This window comes from Ceratotherium simum, chromosome 31 (assembly GCF_057802395.1).
Source record: "Ceratotherium simum simum isolate JZ-2026a chromosome 31, ASM5780239v1, whole genome shotgun sequence".
Classification (NCBI taxonomy): domain Eukaryota; kingdom Metazoa; phylum Chordata; class Mammalia; order Perissodactyla; family Rhinocerotidae; genus Ceratotherium; species Ceratotherium simum.
Window position 1 is genome coordinate 17833441 of NC_141930.1, and position 21418 is coordinate 17854858.

The window sequence follows — 21418 nt, forward strand, 5'->3', positions numbered from 1 at the left end:
TTTCTCAAGTCAACTAGTACATCCTAACATAGCTTGAAATTAGTTTACATTTACAAGGTTTAACATTCATTTTTCCTGCAGCATGCCATCAGCAGTGATGATCTGCATCTGCTTTATCAAGTCAGCATACAACTAAACTCAATATTTCAATGTCATAATGTTTAGGAGAAATGATGAACAATTTTTGGTACAATGACATGAGGCAAATCAGTTAAAAACCAGCAGGCTATTTGGAAAGAAATTTCCCCTAGCATTCTCATGCTGTAGTTTCTGAGCCAGTATCATTGTATGTTCTCTATAATCCAATTTCTTTTAAAATGGCTTTCAGTTCCCTTTTTTTGTGCACTATTGATGTTAAGCATGAATGAATGCAAACACTTGCACCATCAAAAACAAATAGCATCTTACCACCCGGAATGCCCTGGCAGAATTCCACAAAACAAGATTTAACTCCTCAGAAAGGCAGTGGGTAGACAGAATTAATGGGTGGTCTTTCCAGAAAAATGGCTTATAAACTTCACTGAAATAGTAATTTGGTGCCTTGGTATCAGCATTTGTCTGCTTGGTTATTGGTACCTTAACTGTTATCTTGAAAAGAAAATTCAGGACATTTAATAGAGAAATTTAATGTGAAACTCACAATTTTGCAAACCACTATTTTTTAAAACCACAAAAGTTTTGCTGATAATTACTGAGAATTTGCATTGACCTACTCACACTTTACTTTTTAGTTGATACGACAGTGTGACTGCTAGGCGACAAATGAAACTTATTTTGCTCATACCGTTCAAGGATTTGTAGCTGTATTGGTTGAATCTTCTAAACATCAAGCCAAGACACTCAATGAATATCTTAAAAATCTACCTTGTAATTAATAAAATCGCCAATGATAAGGACACTTGTTATATCCTACACAGAAATTCTTTATTTACTTAAAATTGTTGTTTTATAATGGCTTCTTTCCCTTACGATCTGAGGGAAAAAACTGAGAGGTTCTGAGTTAGAATCTTAATACATCTTGGTGGTCAGACATCTATTAGTCATGCATTTTCCACTTGCCAAGCAATGTCATCTCTTTGTTTAAATCATGTAAATTGTAGCAGTGCCCACATCAGAAAGGCCACCAAGAGCTATGGGAGTAACACTACCCTGGGATAATTTTCCAGCTTGAAAACACAAGCTTTCTTCCAACTGTACTTTTCTAACCATTTGTGAAATATTTAAGAAAAAAATTCTGTAATCTTTTTATTTCTTGTAACTATGATAATCAATAAACTTTTTGGCATTCTTGATATTTTAGTCACTTTGTAACACATAAACTTGACAGAGCAATTTAATGTGGGCCAAATTCCTTTTTCTGATCTCTTAAAAACTGGAAGTCCCTCCCGTGGTTAAGTATATCTTACATCCCTCAATCATTCCCACAGAATGTATCAGTCTCGTTACAGATCTTGTCTTCCAATCAGGTTCTGAATGAGAAGGACTCTGCAGCCTTCCACTGTATGCCCTCAGCTTGATAAGAGTAATAATGGTCTGGACATATCATAAGCAAACACTCCTAGATACTGTGACTCCATAAGTAGCTCACGAGTGGTGCAGTATTTGAAAAAGAGATTGAGGAAAATGACAATCTGAAGAGTAGACTTCACCTCTTTACACTAACTTGATCGTTGATGGGTTCTTTGCAGAAACTCTGAACATCACTTGAGTCTCATTGACTATATTGAGGTTGTTGATAGTATCTTGGGACTGTAGTACTATTTCAAGATCACAACACATCCATTAAGCTCACTTATTACATTTTACCTCTCCGGTTCTATGGGAAAAATGATTTCTTGACCTTAAAACTCTAAGAAATAACAAACAAACAAACAAAAATATTGCCACCTTATACTCTTTTATTGAATACAGAAATCCTGGAAGATGGACCATAGTTTTCACCCTGGTAAGTCAGAAGCCTAAGAAAATTCCTGAATGTAAGGAAAATGAGGCTCTTTTTTCTTCAATACCTGAGCACTTTAATGTGGGCCTATCAAAAAGATGGAAAAAAAACTCAAAGCCTTTTCAACTGCTTAAGTATTTACATGGTAATTATCCCAGTGAAAGAGAGAGAGAGAGAGAAGCAGCCCCCTGTTCCTTGAGAGTCTTGTGCTGTTAACACTTTGCTAGCTGCCTTTGCATACATTATCCCGTCCAGCCCTTTCCACTGTCCTTAGAGGTTATCTCCAGGATTACATGAACTCCATTTCACAGACGAGGGAACAGATTTTCTGAATATTTGCATAATTTTTCCCAAGATGACATACTAGATAATTTAGAGTGCGGATGTTAGATCTCTTTGTCAGACTTCCGAGGAGGTTGTCTTTCTGTTATACCTTTGCTATGAAGACTGCAAAGGTGTTGGTAAGTACGTGATATAACTTAACGTTAATTATCCTTAACTTTCTTATCCATTAGTACCACACTGTCTCCAATCCAGTGAGATTTGGAATTAAATCCTGATACAGGCCCCAAATCCAATGTCTGGGCTTCCTCTATGAAGCCCACGTTATCTCTCATTATCTTCCAGGCTAGGTACCAGTGCCCACAAAGACAGCAATAAGAATGGGCACAGTTCTCTAAATGAAGCAATCATTTTCTCCATGTTGGTCTAGTCTGCAGCACTGGATTTCTGACTGACTCACTCTATCTGACTTCTGAGGGATTGCCTGGTCAGTCTAAGACTACAGTCTGCCTACCATGAACTTCTGCCCATAACCTAGTACCCTGAGACAGTAGAATCTGCCTCTTCTGGGCACCAGATCCTTCTCCCAGTGGCCTGGCCAGGTTCCTCAGCCAGCATTCCTCCAGTCCTGACTCACTGCTCATCTTTGGAGTTCCAGCAGTTCTACAAATCAGAGGTTCCAAAAAAAGGCCTATGGACTTCAGACAGGTAGTATAAATGAATGAAGCTGGACAGAAAATCTGAGGTGAACTAGAGCACAACCCCTGGGTCTAAGGGTCTGGAGGGGGAAGCTGCTACTGTGTAACCATTTGAGAATATGGTTATGTGTTATGACCCGTATGGATTTTTAAAGGAGATAGAAATCTCAATTTTTATATAAAATTGGTAACTAACCCAGTGATATTTTTAAATATTATAGACACACAAAACTGGACACTATGCACAGTCCTCCAGTTCATGACTTCTCCTTCAGATACTTGCTCAGCCCTGGCTTAAAAAATATAATTCTCACAGTCTTAAAAGTCCTACTTGCAATTAGGAAAGATGAGCCAGCAATATAAGTTGATGTTTGAGAATTAATTGTGGAAACTTTTGATAACCATATCAATGCATTACAAAAATAGTCCACTCTAAGTAGCGTTGGGAGATAATTCTTCATGAGTCTCTCACGTTTCTACATATCTTGTGAGCAGAGACATTGACAGCCTTTGTTTCAGACAATCTGTTCAGGGATGCTTGTATAGCAAACAGCCTTGGAAGATAGATATGGGGTGTCTCTCTAGAGCAATGCTAACTTCCCATCACAAAACATTCAGGTTTCCTATTCTCGGGGCTCCTCCTATGTAGTGCAAACTACTGCCTTATTTGTGTCACTCTGTGAGAATTGTACTCAGGGAACCAGTGAAAATGGTAATACTCTGGCAATTGTTACTGTTGTGAGTACTAATTCCTGGGTCTCTGACCCAAGAGTTTCGTGTCTTCCACCAGCATCTATAAAAGAGTGGCAGACTAACATGTTAGGTTGCAAACAGTGTAAAAATCTCAGATTCTTCATAGTTCTTGACAATTGATAGTTTTTCTTGCACTCTAAACTCTGGCTACAGCAGCTACTCTAAAATCAACAGCCTAGTGTTGATTAAAAAAATGGCAAGCAATAGGATACAGTGGAGCATATGAGGAAGCCATTTGGTATAAAACTAATTGAGTCTGACTTTGTTTTTCCAAAAGGGCCCATGGCCTTTGAGTATGCATTTTATATCTGCTTTAAGCAATTAACATGTCCCAAAGACAAGAGCAAATGCCCTTAAGAAAAGGATGCAACTTTCCCCACACTGGCATTTCCTTAAGGATAAGCATTTCTACCTAGGCAGGATTTGATTGCTGTGCTCATCCTGTGACTACCCAATTTATGACAGCAGATCTGATACCTGCTGTGTCCATCAATTGCTGTGCTGACAGGGCAATCTTGTGACTATTGTAAAAGGGACATTGCAATCATATGTGATACATGCTCTTCGACAGTATATAATTGTTCTGTACACCCCAACTTCTTTGGAGTGCTCTATTCCTTTGTGAAAGGACTCTCCCAGGCTATATGGTCCTTAAATTTGGCTCATGATAAACTCACCCCAATTTTGCTTTATAGATTGGTTATGGATTATTTGTGTCAACAGTGTCTTCTTCAATACTGTTTGGCACATTTCCCTAAATTAGTATATCTCCAACTTGCTTTTGAAAGTACAACATTGCCTTATTCTCCATCAAATCAAAACTCCCATCATTTCAAACACCTAAATCTCTTTCTATCTCATTGTTTTTACCTATTTTAGGCTTCCACCTTCACTTTCAGACAATAGTTTGGTGCTTAGTAATAAAACAAAATAACTAAGCAAGCAGACTGTCAAGCTATACTGCCTGGGTTTGAAACTGTGTTTTGCCATCTACTGGCTGTGTTACTTTGGACAAGTTACTTAACCAACTAGTCCCTCCATTTCCTTATCTATAAAATGAAGATAATAATAGTAACTAACTCCCAGCATTATTTGAAAACTAAATGAGTTTATGTATTCAATTTACTTAGAATAGTATGCGGTACACAGTAAGAATGCAATAAATGTAACCGATTGTTACTTAATTGAATATTTCTTCAAAAAATTCAGTTAAGAGTTGACCTTAAATGCAAGTTGTTTGCTATTTACAATCTAACTCTGTCACTGGGAAGCAGAACAGTCAATAATTTAGGGCTGTGTATACGCTTGGGCTTTTCCAAATTCAAATCCTCAATAGTTTAGTAAAACATATCATTTCCATAGGATTTCCTTTTTGAAAAAACAAACAGCTCATATCCAAATCTTCTACAAATGATATGAAAAACCAAGACCCAAACCCTCTCCAGTCAAATTCTAAATGTACAAAGATACTAGAAAGTGTTTTAAAACTGCCAATCAACTCTTCCATAGATGACCTTGCTCACTCAGGATGCCTAACTATCATCACAGAAATATTAGCAGTTTTCTTCACAGTCTTAATCAAAAAGTCAACTCATCCAAATATTACTTATCTGAAGCAGTGTTTCCATTGGTGTTTTCACTGTGCTATGGCATTTCTCTTAACGGTCTCAAATAATATCCCCTGATTTTCTAAGAGGTGTCCTTTCTATTTTTCTAAGCCTGCGACAATTAAAATAAAAATTCCAAAGGGATAAAATGAAAGAAGAAAAGCTACAAAAATCTGACTTGATTTTCCTACATTTTCCCCCTCCCTATTTCCAAGCAGCTAATCCCCTCTCAAATAGTACAATAGAACAGCGAGACATAAAGAAAAGGAGATAAAACTGGCCAGCCAGTGCATTGTTCTTGCTAATCTGCACCATTTACATAAGGGTTAGAAGGCTTGTTTTATCATTTAAACAGGCTTAAAAGCCTCTTTGCAAATGAGATTTACTTCCTACAAAGGAATGAATTCTAGCTATTGGGTGAGTTTCTGCTAGACCAGCACTGGGAGCTGACTTGGCACTAACTTAAGCTACGTCTTTGGCCACATACAGCATATGCAAAGATTGCTTCCAGCTGCCAAAACTGCAAAGCCTCAAGCTGATTAAATTCTTTCCAGGAGGTGAACAGGATGAGGAGCAGGTTAAGAGGCCAATAATATCAGATCTTACACTATACCTGGATACACTCATCCCTTATGCAGGTGCTTTAAAAGTGGCTTTGAACTTTTAGAGCCCCTTGAATCTTCCTTTGAAAGGGAACAGAAGGGGAGAAGAGCACATGAAATTCAGAGACAAAAAGACTTAATTAACATAGTCTCAAACTGTGAAGTGAAGACAATCTAAACTCTTTGATTCATTGTTGGTCCAAGTGGCACTGGGCACAAGGATAAACTGCATGACTCACTCCCTTGTCAATGTTAGCACAAAAGATAGAAGGAAAAGACTTTCTTTACACAAAGGACACACTTTGCATTAAAATCTTAGATTTTAAAAAGTCAAGATCACGTTTATATATACTATACCTATTATTTGTTTTACCTGGCACACCTTGAACAGATGTTCAGTGTGACCTTGGCCTGAGGTTCAGCAGGGTGAGTAGAACGACCTTGGTTAAATTTGCTCCCAGAAGGTACCAGGGTAGTTACTCCCTCCATTCTTAAATCATCAAGATCCTCTGTAACAATATAAACAATTACAGAGAAAACAATTAACTCTAATAGTATCAAGGAGAAAAGTTCATGTTTTCAGGTATCTGCCAGTAGTTTGGTAAGTAAAACATTGTATTTCTGCTTTGCAAAAATATTACCACATGCATCAATCATTTTTCAAATCATTCCTAGATGTAGTTGGAGACAAATTATATAAGATTTACAGGAGCAAAATGGTGAGAGACTGAATCCACTTGAACAATGGGTAGACCATGTGTGACTTTAGAACATGAATCCACCCCTCTGCTGTAACCATCCCGGGAAGCCAGACCACAATCTTGGCAGCAATTGGCCCAAAATGGTCAGGAATTGGCCAATGACTGCCAGCTTCCCTATTTTTGCCTTTGCTTCCAACTCAGAACCAACCAGAGAAAGACAAATGTGCTCCCAAACTAATTGCATAAGATCCTTTGCTGCTAATTAGTCCACCTTCAGCTTCCTCATCCAACAACCTCCAATCAGAACATATCTGAAGGCTTCTTTTTTTTCACTCTAAATCTTTCCTTTTTGTCTTCACCTGGGGAAGACAATAGTATACCTGGAGAGTCATGCCCTTGGGGCTCACTCAAGGCCCCTCCTATTTTTCCCAGGTCCTCAATCAAGACTTAAAAGATCTAAGTTTCTCTTGTAATGCAGTTCTGATACAATATGGACATGATCTCCTGTTTTACTCAGAGAACAAGGAATCTTGTAAAAGGAATCCATTTATTTTCTCTCAGCCTTAACAAAAAGGGACATATAGTTTCAAAAGATAAATTATAATTTTGCCACAATATAATCCATTATTGAGGTTATAACCTATATAAGGAGGGAAATCACTCTCTCCTGTTAAGGCTATAGACTATCCAAACATCTTAGATCCCTCACAAAACAATTGAGAGGATTCCTAAGTTTAACTGGATATTGCAAACAACAAGTGTCAAATTTTCCTGAGATTGTGACAACTCTTAGTGTAAATCATGAACAGGCCTTCTGCAATCTGAAGAAGGCTCGGCAACAGACTCCTTCCGCAGGCATCCCCAACTAAAGCTTCTTTTGCCTACTTGCACATGAGTAATCTGGATAAGCCCTTAGGCTTTAGTTTAACTCAGCTTCGTGGGAATCATCAAAAACTCACGGCCTTGACCTGGTTGCAAAGGCTTATTCCCTTGTTTTAGGGCAATAGCCACCACTTCAAAACTTGACGCTTCTGTTGAACTAGTTATAGGCTCCCCTCTTGATCTCATGGGTCCTCAGGCAATACAGACGTTACCACTGCCTGAGAACACATGCTTTTCAGCTAGCTAATTAACCTGAGCTTCTGTTAGTCTCTCCTTCTCACATTACTATTCACCTCTGCAACACCCTGATCTGCCACTCTTCTGCCCCTACCAAAAGAAGGGAACCCCAGTTTTCTTACTTCAGTTAGGGAACTTGCTGTACCTTACTCAGTGTTTTTAAGGACTCCCATTGAAAATTCTGACCTAATATTATCTGTTGATAGATACCTCAACCTTGACACTGGAGCAGAATATGCTATCACCAATTTAAGCTTGCCTTTAGAATACAATCCTCTACCTGAAGTAAAATCAGCCCAGATGGCAGAATTCTTGCACTTACTTGAGCTTCTTAACTAGCCCAAGACCACAGAGTCAATATATAAATACATATACAAGATATGCTTTTTTTTTTTTTAATATGACTTTAAGATGCTTTGGAAACAAATGGGTTCTCAACTCTGCTGGGACCCCCACCAAAAATGGATAAGACATTTAAGACAGTTTTGGATGCACTCCTACTTCATAAAGAGGTAGGTATTATAAAAGTTGGGGCTCATGAAAAAAGAAATAATATGGAAACTAAAGGAAATACTCTAGCAGTTCATTTTGCCCAACAAGCAGCCTTAACCAAGGTTAGGAGCCCATCTAAACTCTTAAAGAATTCAAAGAGACCGTTATAAAATATCCACATTTAGCTCCTTATTCTGAAAAGAAAAATAGAAAAAATACAGTTCCGGCTTCACTCAGATAATCGTTGGTACTCTCAAGACAGCCGCTTAGTGGCACTAGATAATTTCAAATGGATATTAGCTAAATTTCTCCATGAAACTACTCATTATGGTACAGATAAATTGGTACTATCTTAAATCAACATAGCTGGGGAAACTGTGAAAAGACAGTTGAGGTCATTTTTGAGTCTTGTGTCACTTGTCAAGACATAATTCTAGAAAAACTGTAAAGGTGGGATATGGCCAGGAACCAAAACTTAAGGGCCCTTTGAACACCTTCTGACAGATTTTATACAACTTCCACCCTCCATGAGATTTGAATATGTTTTAGTTATTGTATGTCTATGTTCAGGATGGATTGAAACATCTCTTTGCCAAAACGTCTTTACAATTGCTAAAAATGCTGCTTGATTTTGTGTTTCCAGTCTTGGGGATACAAATTTCTATATCAAGTGCCCAAGGCACACACTTCATAAGAAACATTAAAAAAGAACTTCATAGGGCAATGCCCCTTACTCAGAAACCATGTTGCTCTTACCACCTACAAACTTCTGGAAAGATAGGAAGAATCAATGACATCCTTAAAAAAAATTAACAAAACTTTCAGAAACCCTTGAGACCTCTTGGTCAAAGGTACTCCCACTTGCCTTTATGCTGGTATGGTCCGCTTAGTCACGCGTACACTGTTTATTTCCCTATGAACTGGTAAATGGAAGGCCCACGTGCTTAAGGAATTTACCTATGATACTATACTCTGCCCTGCTGTGCATAGACATTGCAAAATATTGCAAGAGACATGTACTATACCCAGTCCTATCACCAACAGGTTAAGGTCACGTTCAAAATACCTTCTTAAACAGCCTCTTTATGATATTCAACTATGAGATTTCATCTATCGGAACATACATCAGAGAAAAACTGCTCTTGAACTTCATTGGAAAGGATTCTATAGGATACTGTTAATCACAAATACATAAGTAAAACTCCCTTGAGTAAATCCTCGGGTTCACATTTCACAACTAAAGAAGCAATCCAGAATCAACAAAACAGGAAGCCTATTCTATCTAATACGGAACCTCAAACAGGATTCTCAGAGATTCTCTAGAAGCAGCTCTTCTTTACAGATGACCCAAGACCTTCAGAACAATCTGATGACCTCAGATAGCAGACAGCTTCTGCCCAAGATGTTGGATCATAACTCCTGACTAGTTCCTATTTTGTTGTTCATCTGCTTACTTACAATCATTCCTCTCATTTTCTGTATTCCCCTGGCTGTCACCCACCCATAATGATCCTTTTTCTCTTTTGCCCTTTTAGTAAAATTGCTAAATCAGAGTAGAATCATTCTAACTCCAATCTCAGATTATCCAGCTAATATAAGGCCTTGGTTCCAATATCATGTCATGAACAATTCCTTTCTTACTGGATACGTAGTGTTCCTACCCAACACTACTTCCTTTGCAGCCAGGATGGCTAGTCTTGCTTGCTTCATACTAATATCTCATGCACTTTAGGGCGGTATTACAAAACTTATCTGCACATAGACACCCTAATTCTATAAATTAGTAAAGCTGGAAATTATATTTCAGATGCAAGCTCCAACACAAGGCTACCTTTGATTATTCAGGCACTTTACCTGGGGGAGTAACTGATCCATTGTTTATGCAAACAATCAAAGCAGTGTTTCCAATAATAGGAATCATACAAACAAAAGACTGTAAGACATGTATCATTTTAACTCCAGCAAAAGCTATAAATGATACCACCTCTACCCTAGATGGAATACAGATCAGTCTCAATTCTTTGGCAAGAATAGTGATGGATCTAGATTTCTTGTTGACTAATAATGGTAGTATCTGTGCCATTGCTAATACTTCTTGCTTTGCTTGGCTCAATGAAACAGGTAAGGTAGAAAAGGCTATATATTGCCTTAAGAAAAAAGCTACTTGGGTCTCTAAGGTTTATGCTTATGACCCGTGGGATTGTTCTCTTGGCCTTGGTTGGACAATTCAGATTCTTGGTTCTGAAAAATCTTAAATGGATTTTAATTGTTCTTGTTTTTGTCATAGTGGTCATGATGTCAGTCCACTGAATTCTATCATCTTAACTCTTAATCTTAATGCTTAATTCAGGTCTTAAATGCTTCCATGCAGCCACTTTCTCATCAGATGATCACCGTGATAATACAACATCAAAAAGATTAAGAAACTCTTGTGACACAATTGACTATGAAGACAAGAGAACAATCATCAAGCAGTGAAGATCTGGATTTCTAGTCTTACCTTTTGGCCAACTTCCTGCAAGGAAGAGAATGGCCAAAAGAGGAGACTGAGAGTTTGAATACACAGACAATGGACAGATCATATATGTCATATATGACATTACAACATTGACCCACAACTTCCGCTGGAATCACCCAGGCAAGCCGAACCACAACCTCTGCAGCGGTTGGATCAAGACATTCAGGACTTGGTTAATAACGGCCAGCCTCCCTCCTTTTGCCCCCATTTCTAACTCAGAAGTAACCAGAGAAAGCCCAGTATGCTCCCCAAACCAAGTGCAAAAGATATTCTGCTCCTAGTGAGCCTGCCTCCAGCTTCCCCATGCCAACAACTTCCAATCAGCATATACCTCAAGCCCTCCTCTGTTTTTTTTCATTATAAAGCTTTCCCACTTCCCTACCTGCCTTTGGGTCTCTGACAAATGCAATGATGGTAGCTGACTCCTTTGCTATAAGAAGCTCTGAATAAAAAGCTCCTGCTTGTTCTCATTTGGTGGTCTTCATTTATTCCATAACGGCACCCTTCAAAGATCTAAAGTTTTGTCATACAGAAGCGTTATCAGAGTTTCCCCTGCAAGTCCAGAGAAGAAATGGGTCTAAGGAGAGGGAAGCACATTTCTGAGTCAACATAGAAACCTTCTAACATTTACAGCTGTTCCAAGTCATATTGTACAGCACTGTGTGGGAGATGTGAGCACTCCATCCCTGGAGGTGGTTAAAGTAGGCGCTGCATAATTATTTATGGTGGATGATTTAGAATTTTGCAGAAGCATTGTACTAAATGATCTCTCAGTTTTAATCCAAATCTAAGCTTCTCTCAAACATTCTAATTACAATTCTATGATGGATTTAGAGTATATCTGATACTGTTAAAAAGAGGAAATTGAATGTTTAAAAGAAGACTATTTTTTTAAATGTAGCAATAATCTTTTGGAGGCCATATTGCTATGAATTAGACCCAAAAGTCACTTCCTCAGTTTTATTTTTGGAGCTGCAAAGCACACCACACTGACTTATTAATGAGGTGAGTACTGAGTTACTCTTCATACTGACATGAAGAAATTATGTGGTTCATTCTGTGCTAGGGAGTCCAGACACGATGGCTACTCCTTGCCTTTGAGGACATGTGCAAAGGCCTAAATCCTCAACTATCTACTTACTTCTGCATCCTTTTTCTTTACCAATAAGATAAAGAATAGGGTTATGGAGCTTCAAGATGATTATCTAAGTATTTTTAGGTTGTTTGACATAGGTAGAGAAAGTAATAAGACATGAATTTTATGACGGCATTTTTGAAAATTGCCTAGCCACCCCATCCCATCTGGGTATTGCTTCTTTTTTCTCAGCTCAGAATAACCATCACAGTATGGGAGAAAAAGAGAATTCTAGAGGAAGAAGCCTACTAGAGTTCATTTGTTTGTTCATTGGAGACTTTGGGTACTGCAAGCTGAAATTGCCTCAGCAACTGCTATGGCTGTGGAAGTGTCAGATGCAGCTGTGATGATGGCAGTGAAATTGGCTCCTGCAGTCTTAGGAGGGGCCTTACTCTGAGAAATATTTATTCTTTCATTCTGTCTTTACCAACATTCATTCTGTCAAGGAAGGTCAATGAGCTCCTAATAACTACCAAGTACTTATCAAGCTCTAAAGGGTGATACAACTATAAAGAATCTTGTATCCTGTTTAGTCATGGAAGGATCCTAATAATCTATGTTTAGTTTACAGAGAACAAAAATAAAATACAAATCTAGATCTCCATAGCTGCATTTCCTGAATAACTTTATTAAAGGGAGCAGGTGTCTAGGATTAAATAATCAAGAGAAAGAAACAGAAATGCCTAAACTTAGGAAATTTTGGAAAGTTTGCATAAATTGAGAGAGAGGAAGAAAAACAAATTAAAGAATTTGAGTAATATCCTGTCCAACCAATTTTCAATAGTGAATAAGCCAAGGGAGGAAATGCCAGGAACATTTATTAAGTATAGAAGACTTAGAATCTGAGAACATCAATGGTATCAGTCTATCTTTCTTCGTTCCTTCCTTTTTCCTTCCTTCTTTCTTTTCTTCCTTCCTTCCTTCCTTCCTTCCCATTTTTGGGCCTTTTTCCTAAAGAAAATATTCTTCAAGATAGTCCCCCACAATATCCAGCCCAGTGCTATAGATAAAATAGATATACCATCTTTGGTGGTAAGTAGATACAAATTCAGTATTTTAAGGAGAAACTCTGGCCAACTAGAAATTTCTTTGAAGCAATCAGGAATACTTTTTTCATCAAAGAACCTCATAATTCTTAACGTAACAGTGGTAGAGAAAGATTATGTAAAAAAATAACCTGAGGGGAATTTTTAAAAATATACTTGTTCTATTTTGACACTTTGAAATCATACTATCTAGCAAATATTAACGTCTAGTTAAGAAGGTAGATAACTAAAATATAATGTGATCAGCTCTATCCCAGAAAACAACAAAAATGTTTTAAATGTTATAGAAAACAAATGAAAAAGCAATTAACTGAGGTTTAAAAAAAAAGTATACAAGTGGGACAAGATGGTGAAGAATTTTTCAGAGGAATGGAAGAATGTGAAAAAGCACAGTGATTTGAAAGTACATAGTATTTGGGGGAATGTTATGCAGCTATATGACTATAACCTCAGATGTATTAGGATAGCAGAATGTAATATTGAAGAATTTAGTCTCAGACGATGAAGAGGGATAAAATGATCAAATCTGTGTTTTAAAAAGATAACTGTAGGTGTATTGATTGAAATAAAAAATTTTCTAAATTTATAAAGAAATTAACTTTAGAAATATTCTTTTTAAACATAGTCAATATTATGAATAATATAATCTGTAAAATATTTTTCATTGAAATGAATATATTCAACTAATATATTCAGCGAATGAGTTTATAAATATATTACTCATAACTATAAAAGCATTTCTCATTAATATATTCTTATTTAAGAATATGCAATTATACATCAACTAAATATCAAGAATATATTTAATATAGTCAATATATTCTAGAACTGTATCATCCAATTCATTAATGACTAGCCACATGTTATGGAACACTTGAAATGTGGCTAGTCCAAATTGAGATATGCTGTAAGAATAAAATACACATAGGATTTAGAAGCCTTAGTATGAAGAAAATAATACAAAATATTTAATTTACAACTTTTACACTGACTACATGTTGAAATAATATTTTGGACATACTAGGTTAAATAAAATTCACTATTAAAATTAATTTTACCTGTTTTTTTTAATGCAACTATTAGAAAGTTTTAAATTACATGTTACTCTAATTTGTGGCTCACATTATATTTCTATTGGACAGTGCTGTTCTAGAACATATATTTCATGAATATATTAATAAAAATTATATTTTAAAAATTATCCTATATCCTATAGCTTTAGATTAAATAAATATTTTCCTAAAGTGATATAAATAAGAGCACATTCATTGAATATATCCAAGCATAATATTCATGGGAATAATATAATCACACTCATTGACTCTATTCAAAAGAATATTTACTTTCATTACTTGCTAACCTCCTATTTGACTTTATTTTTCTCTCATAGTCCTTATCATTACCTCACTATATAAATACACACATACTTAAACATAAACATACATGTACATGTACAGACACACACCTACACTCCCCCCTACAATTATTCATTTATATTAAAAATGCTGTTTCTTTTCTGATACCTCAAGATAGGAACTCTTTCTCATTTACTATCATAAACTCAGTGTCTTAGAAGTGTGTCTAGCACAGAATAGGCATTCACTGATATTTGCTGACTATAACATTTTTGTATAATCTGATAAGCTTGGCTAATTGATTATTTGACATATTGATCTTAATGTGGAATTGGCTTTTGGAAAACTAGTGTTTGAAGGAATACATTCATTGCACTTGCCTACAGCATTTGGAAAAGCAAAACTGGAAACAGGGAGATGAGGCAGGAAGAAGCCAGAATCAGTAGTGCGTGTATAAGCTGAGGGCCTGGAGTGAGGAAGCAGCTGCAAGAAGGGAAAGAAATATATTGGAAGGTAATTTCAGAGCAAGATTCAATAGGCTGTAGGGAACGATTGAATGTGAAATCTTAGCAGGTTTCTCCACATTACCACTTCTAGGGAATACAGGAAGAGATAATACCTTTGGTTTCACACATGTTGAGATGGCTTTATCTTCAAGACACCCATATGGATGTTTGGTAGACAGCTAGGACGAGTCTGGAGCTAGAGAAAGAGTGTGGAATGGAGCTATAGACCATATGGCTGAGAAAAGCTGATACAATTATCAGCCTAGCAGTTAAAACTAAGCAGTGACGCTTCTTATGTCTAACTTCCTTTACGAATGAAATGTGTGCATTGTGTGAATATTATAACTTAAAAGAAGAGAGTACCACACTTATTCTCTTTAACAGTAGAAAGCCCAAAGCAGTAACTTATTTGTAAAAGTAGCCTCTAAAATTGTGACGCATCTTTTGAGTCACAGGGACACTATTGAGAAAAATGAACTAATTTATGACTAAAGACATATGAGCACTTTATACAACCCAAATCACCAAGAATTAATCAAGCAAAGAATTGTTTTGATTTAATTTAAGGAAATAGCTGCCTAGATGAAGTAATCCTGAGACTTTCATTTCATTCACGTGTAATCCATGAAATAATTTACTGCTGCTGGAACTAGACAATGTGGGACATGAGTGACTTTTCACATCTGTTTCTAGGAACTTTATAACAAAAATTAAAAGCTTTCCAAACATAAGTCACTTCACAGTGATTCAGTGATAGGTTACACAAGAATTATATGGCAATTTTTCCCTGTATTACAATTGGTTTGTTGACTTATGTCAATAGAGCTGATTTGGTCAAATATTTTAAGCACATGTTATATATTTTGAGTGAATTATTAAAAATAAAACAAATGTTAAGAAAACATATAAGAAATTAGACAAGTTTAAATAAAATATTTATGAAAACTTTTTTTATGTGTGACAGCTATATTTCCTTAAAAGAGGGAAAGAAAGAATGGAGAACAAAACATAATTCAACTCCCTTGGACAAATTCTGGTTGAAAGGTGGAAGAGGACTGTTAAGGCCATGCTTCTGTTGGTTCTCTATTTCTACAATCATGCCTCAAATATGAGTTGAGCATTCTTTCTCAGTACATCAGAATAGTACCACTTAAACAAATTTATAAATAGTAAGAACAAAGTGGTAGATATCATAAATTATAGGCTGTAATTTTTTGGAATAATCATATTTTAAAAAACCTAGGTTAGGGGCTGGCCGGATGGCATAGCGGTTAAGTTCACATGCTCTGCTTCGTCAGCCTGGGGTTCACAGGTTCAGATCCCGGGCACGGGCCATCACACTGCTTGCAAGCCATGCTGTGGCAGCGTCCCATATAAAGTGGAGGAAGATGGGCATGGATGTTAGCCCAGTCTTCCTCAGCAAAAAAGAGGAGGATTGGCATCAGATGTTAGCTCAGGGCTAATCTTCCTCACAAAAAACAAAAAAACAAAACCTAGATTAGAATCGCATATGAAAAAAAAAGTCCTTTGCAATTTAAATGCTGTGCTGAAGTTTCCCTTTTTAATAACATAAGAAAGAGTATAATACAGTATTTACTTTCCTTGATCACATAAGATCAATAAACAAAGTGATTAGACTAGTGAGTACAGAAAATGTTTATGTAAATTTAAATTTACATATATTCTATGTCTTCCATTGTTAACTGAAAGGAGCAAGAAACTTCTGAGATATTATTTGTTTGCTACCAGTTTCTGTTTAATTTCTTTAATCATTAAGAGCCAAACACATAATGACCACAAACATTTGTAAGAATTTATAAGCTGGAATTTGTTCGCTTAGATTGCAAAGGAATCACAAGACTGGTGCTAATTGAACCCATCCTTATACGAATTGTGAAGGCTTTTCCATTTGTTAGAAAAATTAAGACATCTGGGAGTGGTTTTCTCCTTCCAGTCTGCGAGAAAACACCAGTGCTTCCAACAAATTCAAATGCAAACACTACCCAAAGTCTGGGTTCTGCATCAGAGTGCGTCTTTACTGTTTTCTTAATTTTCGCAGTATAATTGTATGTTATATTGGATACACACAAAAAGTTGACTTTTTCCTGAAACTTTTATCACTGTCTGAAGGTTTGACAGACAGATGTTGCGAACAATTCTCTTTCGTAAAAATAACTGAAATTCCAGGCGTGTGGGCTCCTGTTGGACAGGGTGACGTAAGCAGACTGGCCCGGCCCTAACCGCAGTGAGGGCACACTGCGACCAGCACAGAAATCCAGAGACAGCATGAGAAGAGTAGCAGCAGGGACCAGATTTGAGGGGCAGCGAGGGAGGCCGTGGACAGAAGATCAGCAAAGAGCTTAGAAGTAGAGGCATTCAGGAACTCAACTGGAAAACAGGAAGTGAGGCAAACCAGGCAAAATGTTCCACGTGTGGACATGAGCCAGGCAAGGACAGTAGCTAGGTAGCCATGGGGAAAGGCTGGTTAATCCAAAAGACTGGAATTAGGTAAACTATTAATTTTTGTAGGGTAATGGGTACAAATGTTTAATTGTTTTCAAATATGAAAACCACTGCAAAATCTTACAAAAGCTTATAATTTTAACTACTGTTTAAAGTATATTTATTCCATTTCAATTCCCCTGGGATGTCTCTCTGGCTAAAGCACTCATATCATTAATACCTCTCAATAGTGAGAAAGCATTTCTCACCCCAGTGGTTTAGTTACGGAATGACTGTGGGTTCTATTAGGCACCATTATGTTACAGGAAGCATTATTCCAGCCACTACAGGTGACCCATCACAGTTATATTTATTCTTTCTGTTTCCCTATTTAATTGTTAACCCTATTTAATATAATTTTATATACCCACAGGCTCTGTGTTAAATGAATAAAGTCCTATGATGAGAATTTCCTATGTGCACTGTATTAATTTGTTGATTGCTAACGAACTTGGACCATAAACTTAATAATTGTACTTTGTACCATATTTGATGATATTTTATTATGAATTCAGATCATCACAAGTATTAACTGAGCTCATTTTGATGAGTGTTTCTGCATTGATTACATAATTTGCTAACTAAAAATAAGCCCCTTTGGAGAGAGCATGATAAATGCATATGCTAACTCCTACAGTCCCAGGGCTAGCAGCTAAGCTTTCTGTATCCACGCTCTAAATTTACCTTTAGTAAAGCTGACTCTGCCTGAAATCAATTTACTTTATATACACAACACAGATACACAAAATGAAATTGATTTGATACTAGTGGTTAAACTCAGGATTTACTGTTAGTTTACTTTTTTCTTGAATTTCAAGTGTAACAAGTCAATGGTTGACATTGACAAGAGATTTTCACATGTTGAGGTATGGCATATCTATTCAGGTCCAAAACTGATTCAGCTTGTACTAAAGAAGCCTGATTTATGGCCTATCAAACACACATTGTACATCTGCTTTAACCATTAAAGTGGAGAATACACTTTCTTAAGATAAGAATGCATACTTCCCCTCCTAAATCCTGTTGGTAATCCCCCTATTAGTCCCTTTCTTGACATCAGGGTCATGTTGACCTGCTAATTCGCAACTAAATACATCTTTAGGAAACTTTGAAATGTATTCTGGATGTGTTTAGTGTATGCTGTTTGTTCTAAAAAGATATAAGACTGTACTGAAAACCATGCTTCTCTGGAACGCTTTCTTCTTTTCTGGAAAAGGCCTTCCTGGGTTATAATCTTCACTCTGGCTCAAGTAAAACTCATCTCATTTCTCTTATCTGTAGAATGGTTATTGGTTATTTTGCATTGACAACATTTCCCATCACCACCCTCCTTTCCTTTCTTTTCTTGTATTCTATCTTTATTTTTGCTTAAGTCAACTTTGATTATATTCTTCCTTCACTAAACCCTCAGCATTGTAGACTTCTTTTGCTTCCACTGTCCTCCATTTTATTTCTTTTGTACTTTGCTGCCCTCCCTCTCTGAATCTTGCCCTGTTGATTTTAAGATTTTCAACCTATCATGCAATATTCTCAATGAAGCACATTTTAATCAACTAAATGCACATAAAAAAGTAAAAAAAAAAAAAAAGTTAGGAAAAAAACTATTTCATTATGCTCATTATGTTTGTTGGGATTCTAATTCCAATATGGTTAATCTAAAAATGGCATTAAGTCTCATAGCTATCCCCTTTCCTGTTCCCTCCAAACTCCCTTTATTTCAGTCTTATGCTCAGCCCTTTGGGATAAATAAAAAAAGAATCAAATTGTAGGAAAAATAAAAAAGAGGAAGGTCACGGCTGGCCATATACTAAAATTGCTGCTGATGTATTTTGGCTGTGGTCGCCGCCTCGCTCTCCCTTGTGGTGTGCCGCAGGCGAGAAGCCGGCACGGACACAACTTTCCCATCGCTGAGATTCGAGCCACATGCCACAAGATGTTGCCACCCTGTCTGACACATTGTAAATCCACTTTCCATTCTGTGCTGCTTTCTTGGAATTCACATGCTGTTCTCGTCTCTTACACTTCAACCCACAAAACACTGCCCCCCCAAATGAAATCTTACAAGACCGTGTTCAACTTTGTTCCATTTTCTTGGATAGTTGCTTATAAGGAACTTTCTTTAATAACATATCATGCAGCATGATGTCACCTAAGAACCTCATCTCACTTCCTACATCATATAAATTTTTTGAGTTTCCCAAATACACGCACTTGGTGATAAGAAAAAAACAAAAAAATATAAAAATGCACAAATTCGTTATACAGTATACTCCCTATATAGCAACGCTAGCCTCTATCTGTGCCTTGAGCAATCGAAGAATGTTCATGTCCGCAGGTCTCTGCACTTGGTGTGTCCTCTACCTGAGTGCCCTTCCCCCAGATATGACCATACTGTGCTTCTCTCCCTTCATTCAAATCTCTGCTCAAATATTACTTTCTAAGAGGAGATTGACTACTCTAGCTAAGAAAACATCTTCTATCATTCTTTACCCTTTTTATCCTTCTTTATCTCCATAACATTTGTTATGTCCTGGAATTACATTATACATTTATCTGATCACCATTTGATTCTTCACTAATACATTCCCAGGAGGGCAGAGACTGTTTCACATTTCCTATACAGCCCCTGGAACATAACAGATGCTCAATAGGTATGCATTAAATGAATGAATGAGTCATCCCAACATCATGATATATATGTCACTATTATTTCCATTTATAGATAAGATATATGATCCATAAGTTCCTTTAGAAAGACTGCAGGACTTCCGCAAGGCACACGGTCTTAATTGGAGCCTGATTGGTCTGACTTTAGAGGCTGTGGTCAGCTTTTATATATATATATATACAAACATCTACAAAAAATGATTTCTCAGATTAGTGTTATATAAATTATTATTATTAACACAGTATTCTTTGCCCTCTATGTTTCAATAAACTAATATCTAGTAAACTCCATGTGTAAGATACTACCCTCCAAAGTCAAATTTTTAGAGGAAAACTATCATCTGTTGAATGCCTATTATATTTTTATCACTCTTTTAGGTGCTTTCAGATGTTACACCTTATTTTGTCACAAACGACAACCGTCTAAAGCAGTGGTTCTCAACCATGGGTGATTGCTTCCTCCCTCCACCACAAGGAGACATTGGACGATGTCTGAAGACATTTTTTGTTGTCATAATTGGGGGATGGCGGGGACGAGTGCATACTACAGGGATCTGGTGGGTAGAGGCCAGCTCCTCACAGCAAAGAATTATCGAGCCCTAAATGTCAATAGCGATGAGGTTGAGAATCCCTGCTCAAGGGTGGTTTTATACCCTATTTACCTGCGTTACAGGCAGGTATCATATATGAATAAATTAGTTAAGAATAAGAAAACAGAGCGTTGGCTGGAGATTGCGTAGTTTTTAAAGGAGTTTAAAATGTAGGCCAAACAACAGTGTAGGCCAAGTTCAGCCTGTGGGATCTGATTATTTGAGTTAGAGTTTAGTTTGATCAAGTCACACAGCTAGTATGTAGTGCAGCCTGGATTTGAACACTAAGTCGATGTTTTCTCAACAATAGCACTATACCTTATTCACACTACATTACTCATTAACTCTACATTACTCAAAGACAACTTAGTCCACTAGGGCTGCTCTGCTTTCACCTTAATAGCAATCTTAGTATCTCATCATATATCCTCACTCCAAATGATATCTAACTAATGGAGATTTTTACTAGAAATTTCATGAGACTATGGAAGAGATAGCTAAATTGAATTTTACAACATCAAAACTCCACCCAAATCACCATTCAGCATCTTGGATCTTTCACCAAATTTTATTCTGTATGGCTGCTCCATATTCTGTAGCCCGTCTTCTTTCTTGATTCTCCGACCTTTCCTAACTGCAGTCTCATCTACTGTCCTTTTGAAGTACAGTTGAACTCACTCTCAGTTTGCATCCCCACCCAACCCCATGATTAATAAAACAAAGATTCCACCTCAAGATTTATCTTCCTTATGAAAATATTTTCTGCCATGACCATTTATTACAATGCCTTTTGGTCGTATGAGAGCCTCAGGCTTATGGCCATTCCATCAACCTACTACACTACTGTGTAAACAATAAAAAAAGCATATATATTCTGGTCCCTTTCCCACTCAGAACCCTGTG

At 36.9% G+C, this 21418-nt stretch overlaps 1 protein-coding gene across 5 annotated transcripts in view; it reads right to left on the reverse strand.

Moving 5' to 3' along the window:
• The window catches only part of C31H8orf34 (chromosome 31 C8orf34 homolog), a 392833-nt gene that overhangs the window by 132455 nt on the left and 238960 nt on the right, over window positions 1-21418 (reverse strand). For all 5 annotated transcript variants that reach the window (XM_087420473.1, XM_087420472.1, XM_087420471.1 and 2 more), the window contains one exon: window positions 6258-6393. In XM_087420473.1, the coding sequence (XP_087276599.1) occupies window positions 6258-6393 (136 nt within the window). The remainder of the gene's footprint in view (window positions 1-6257; window positions 6394-21418) is intronic.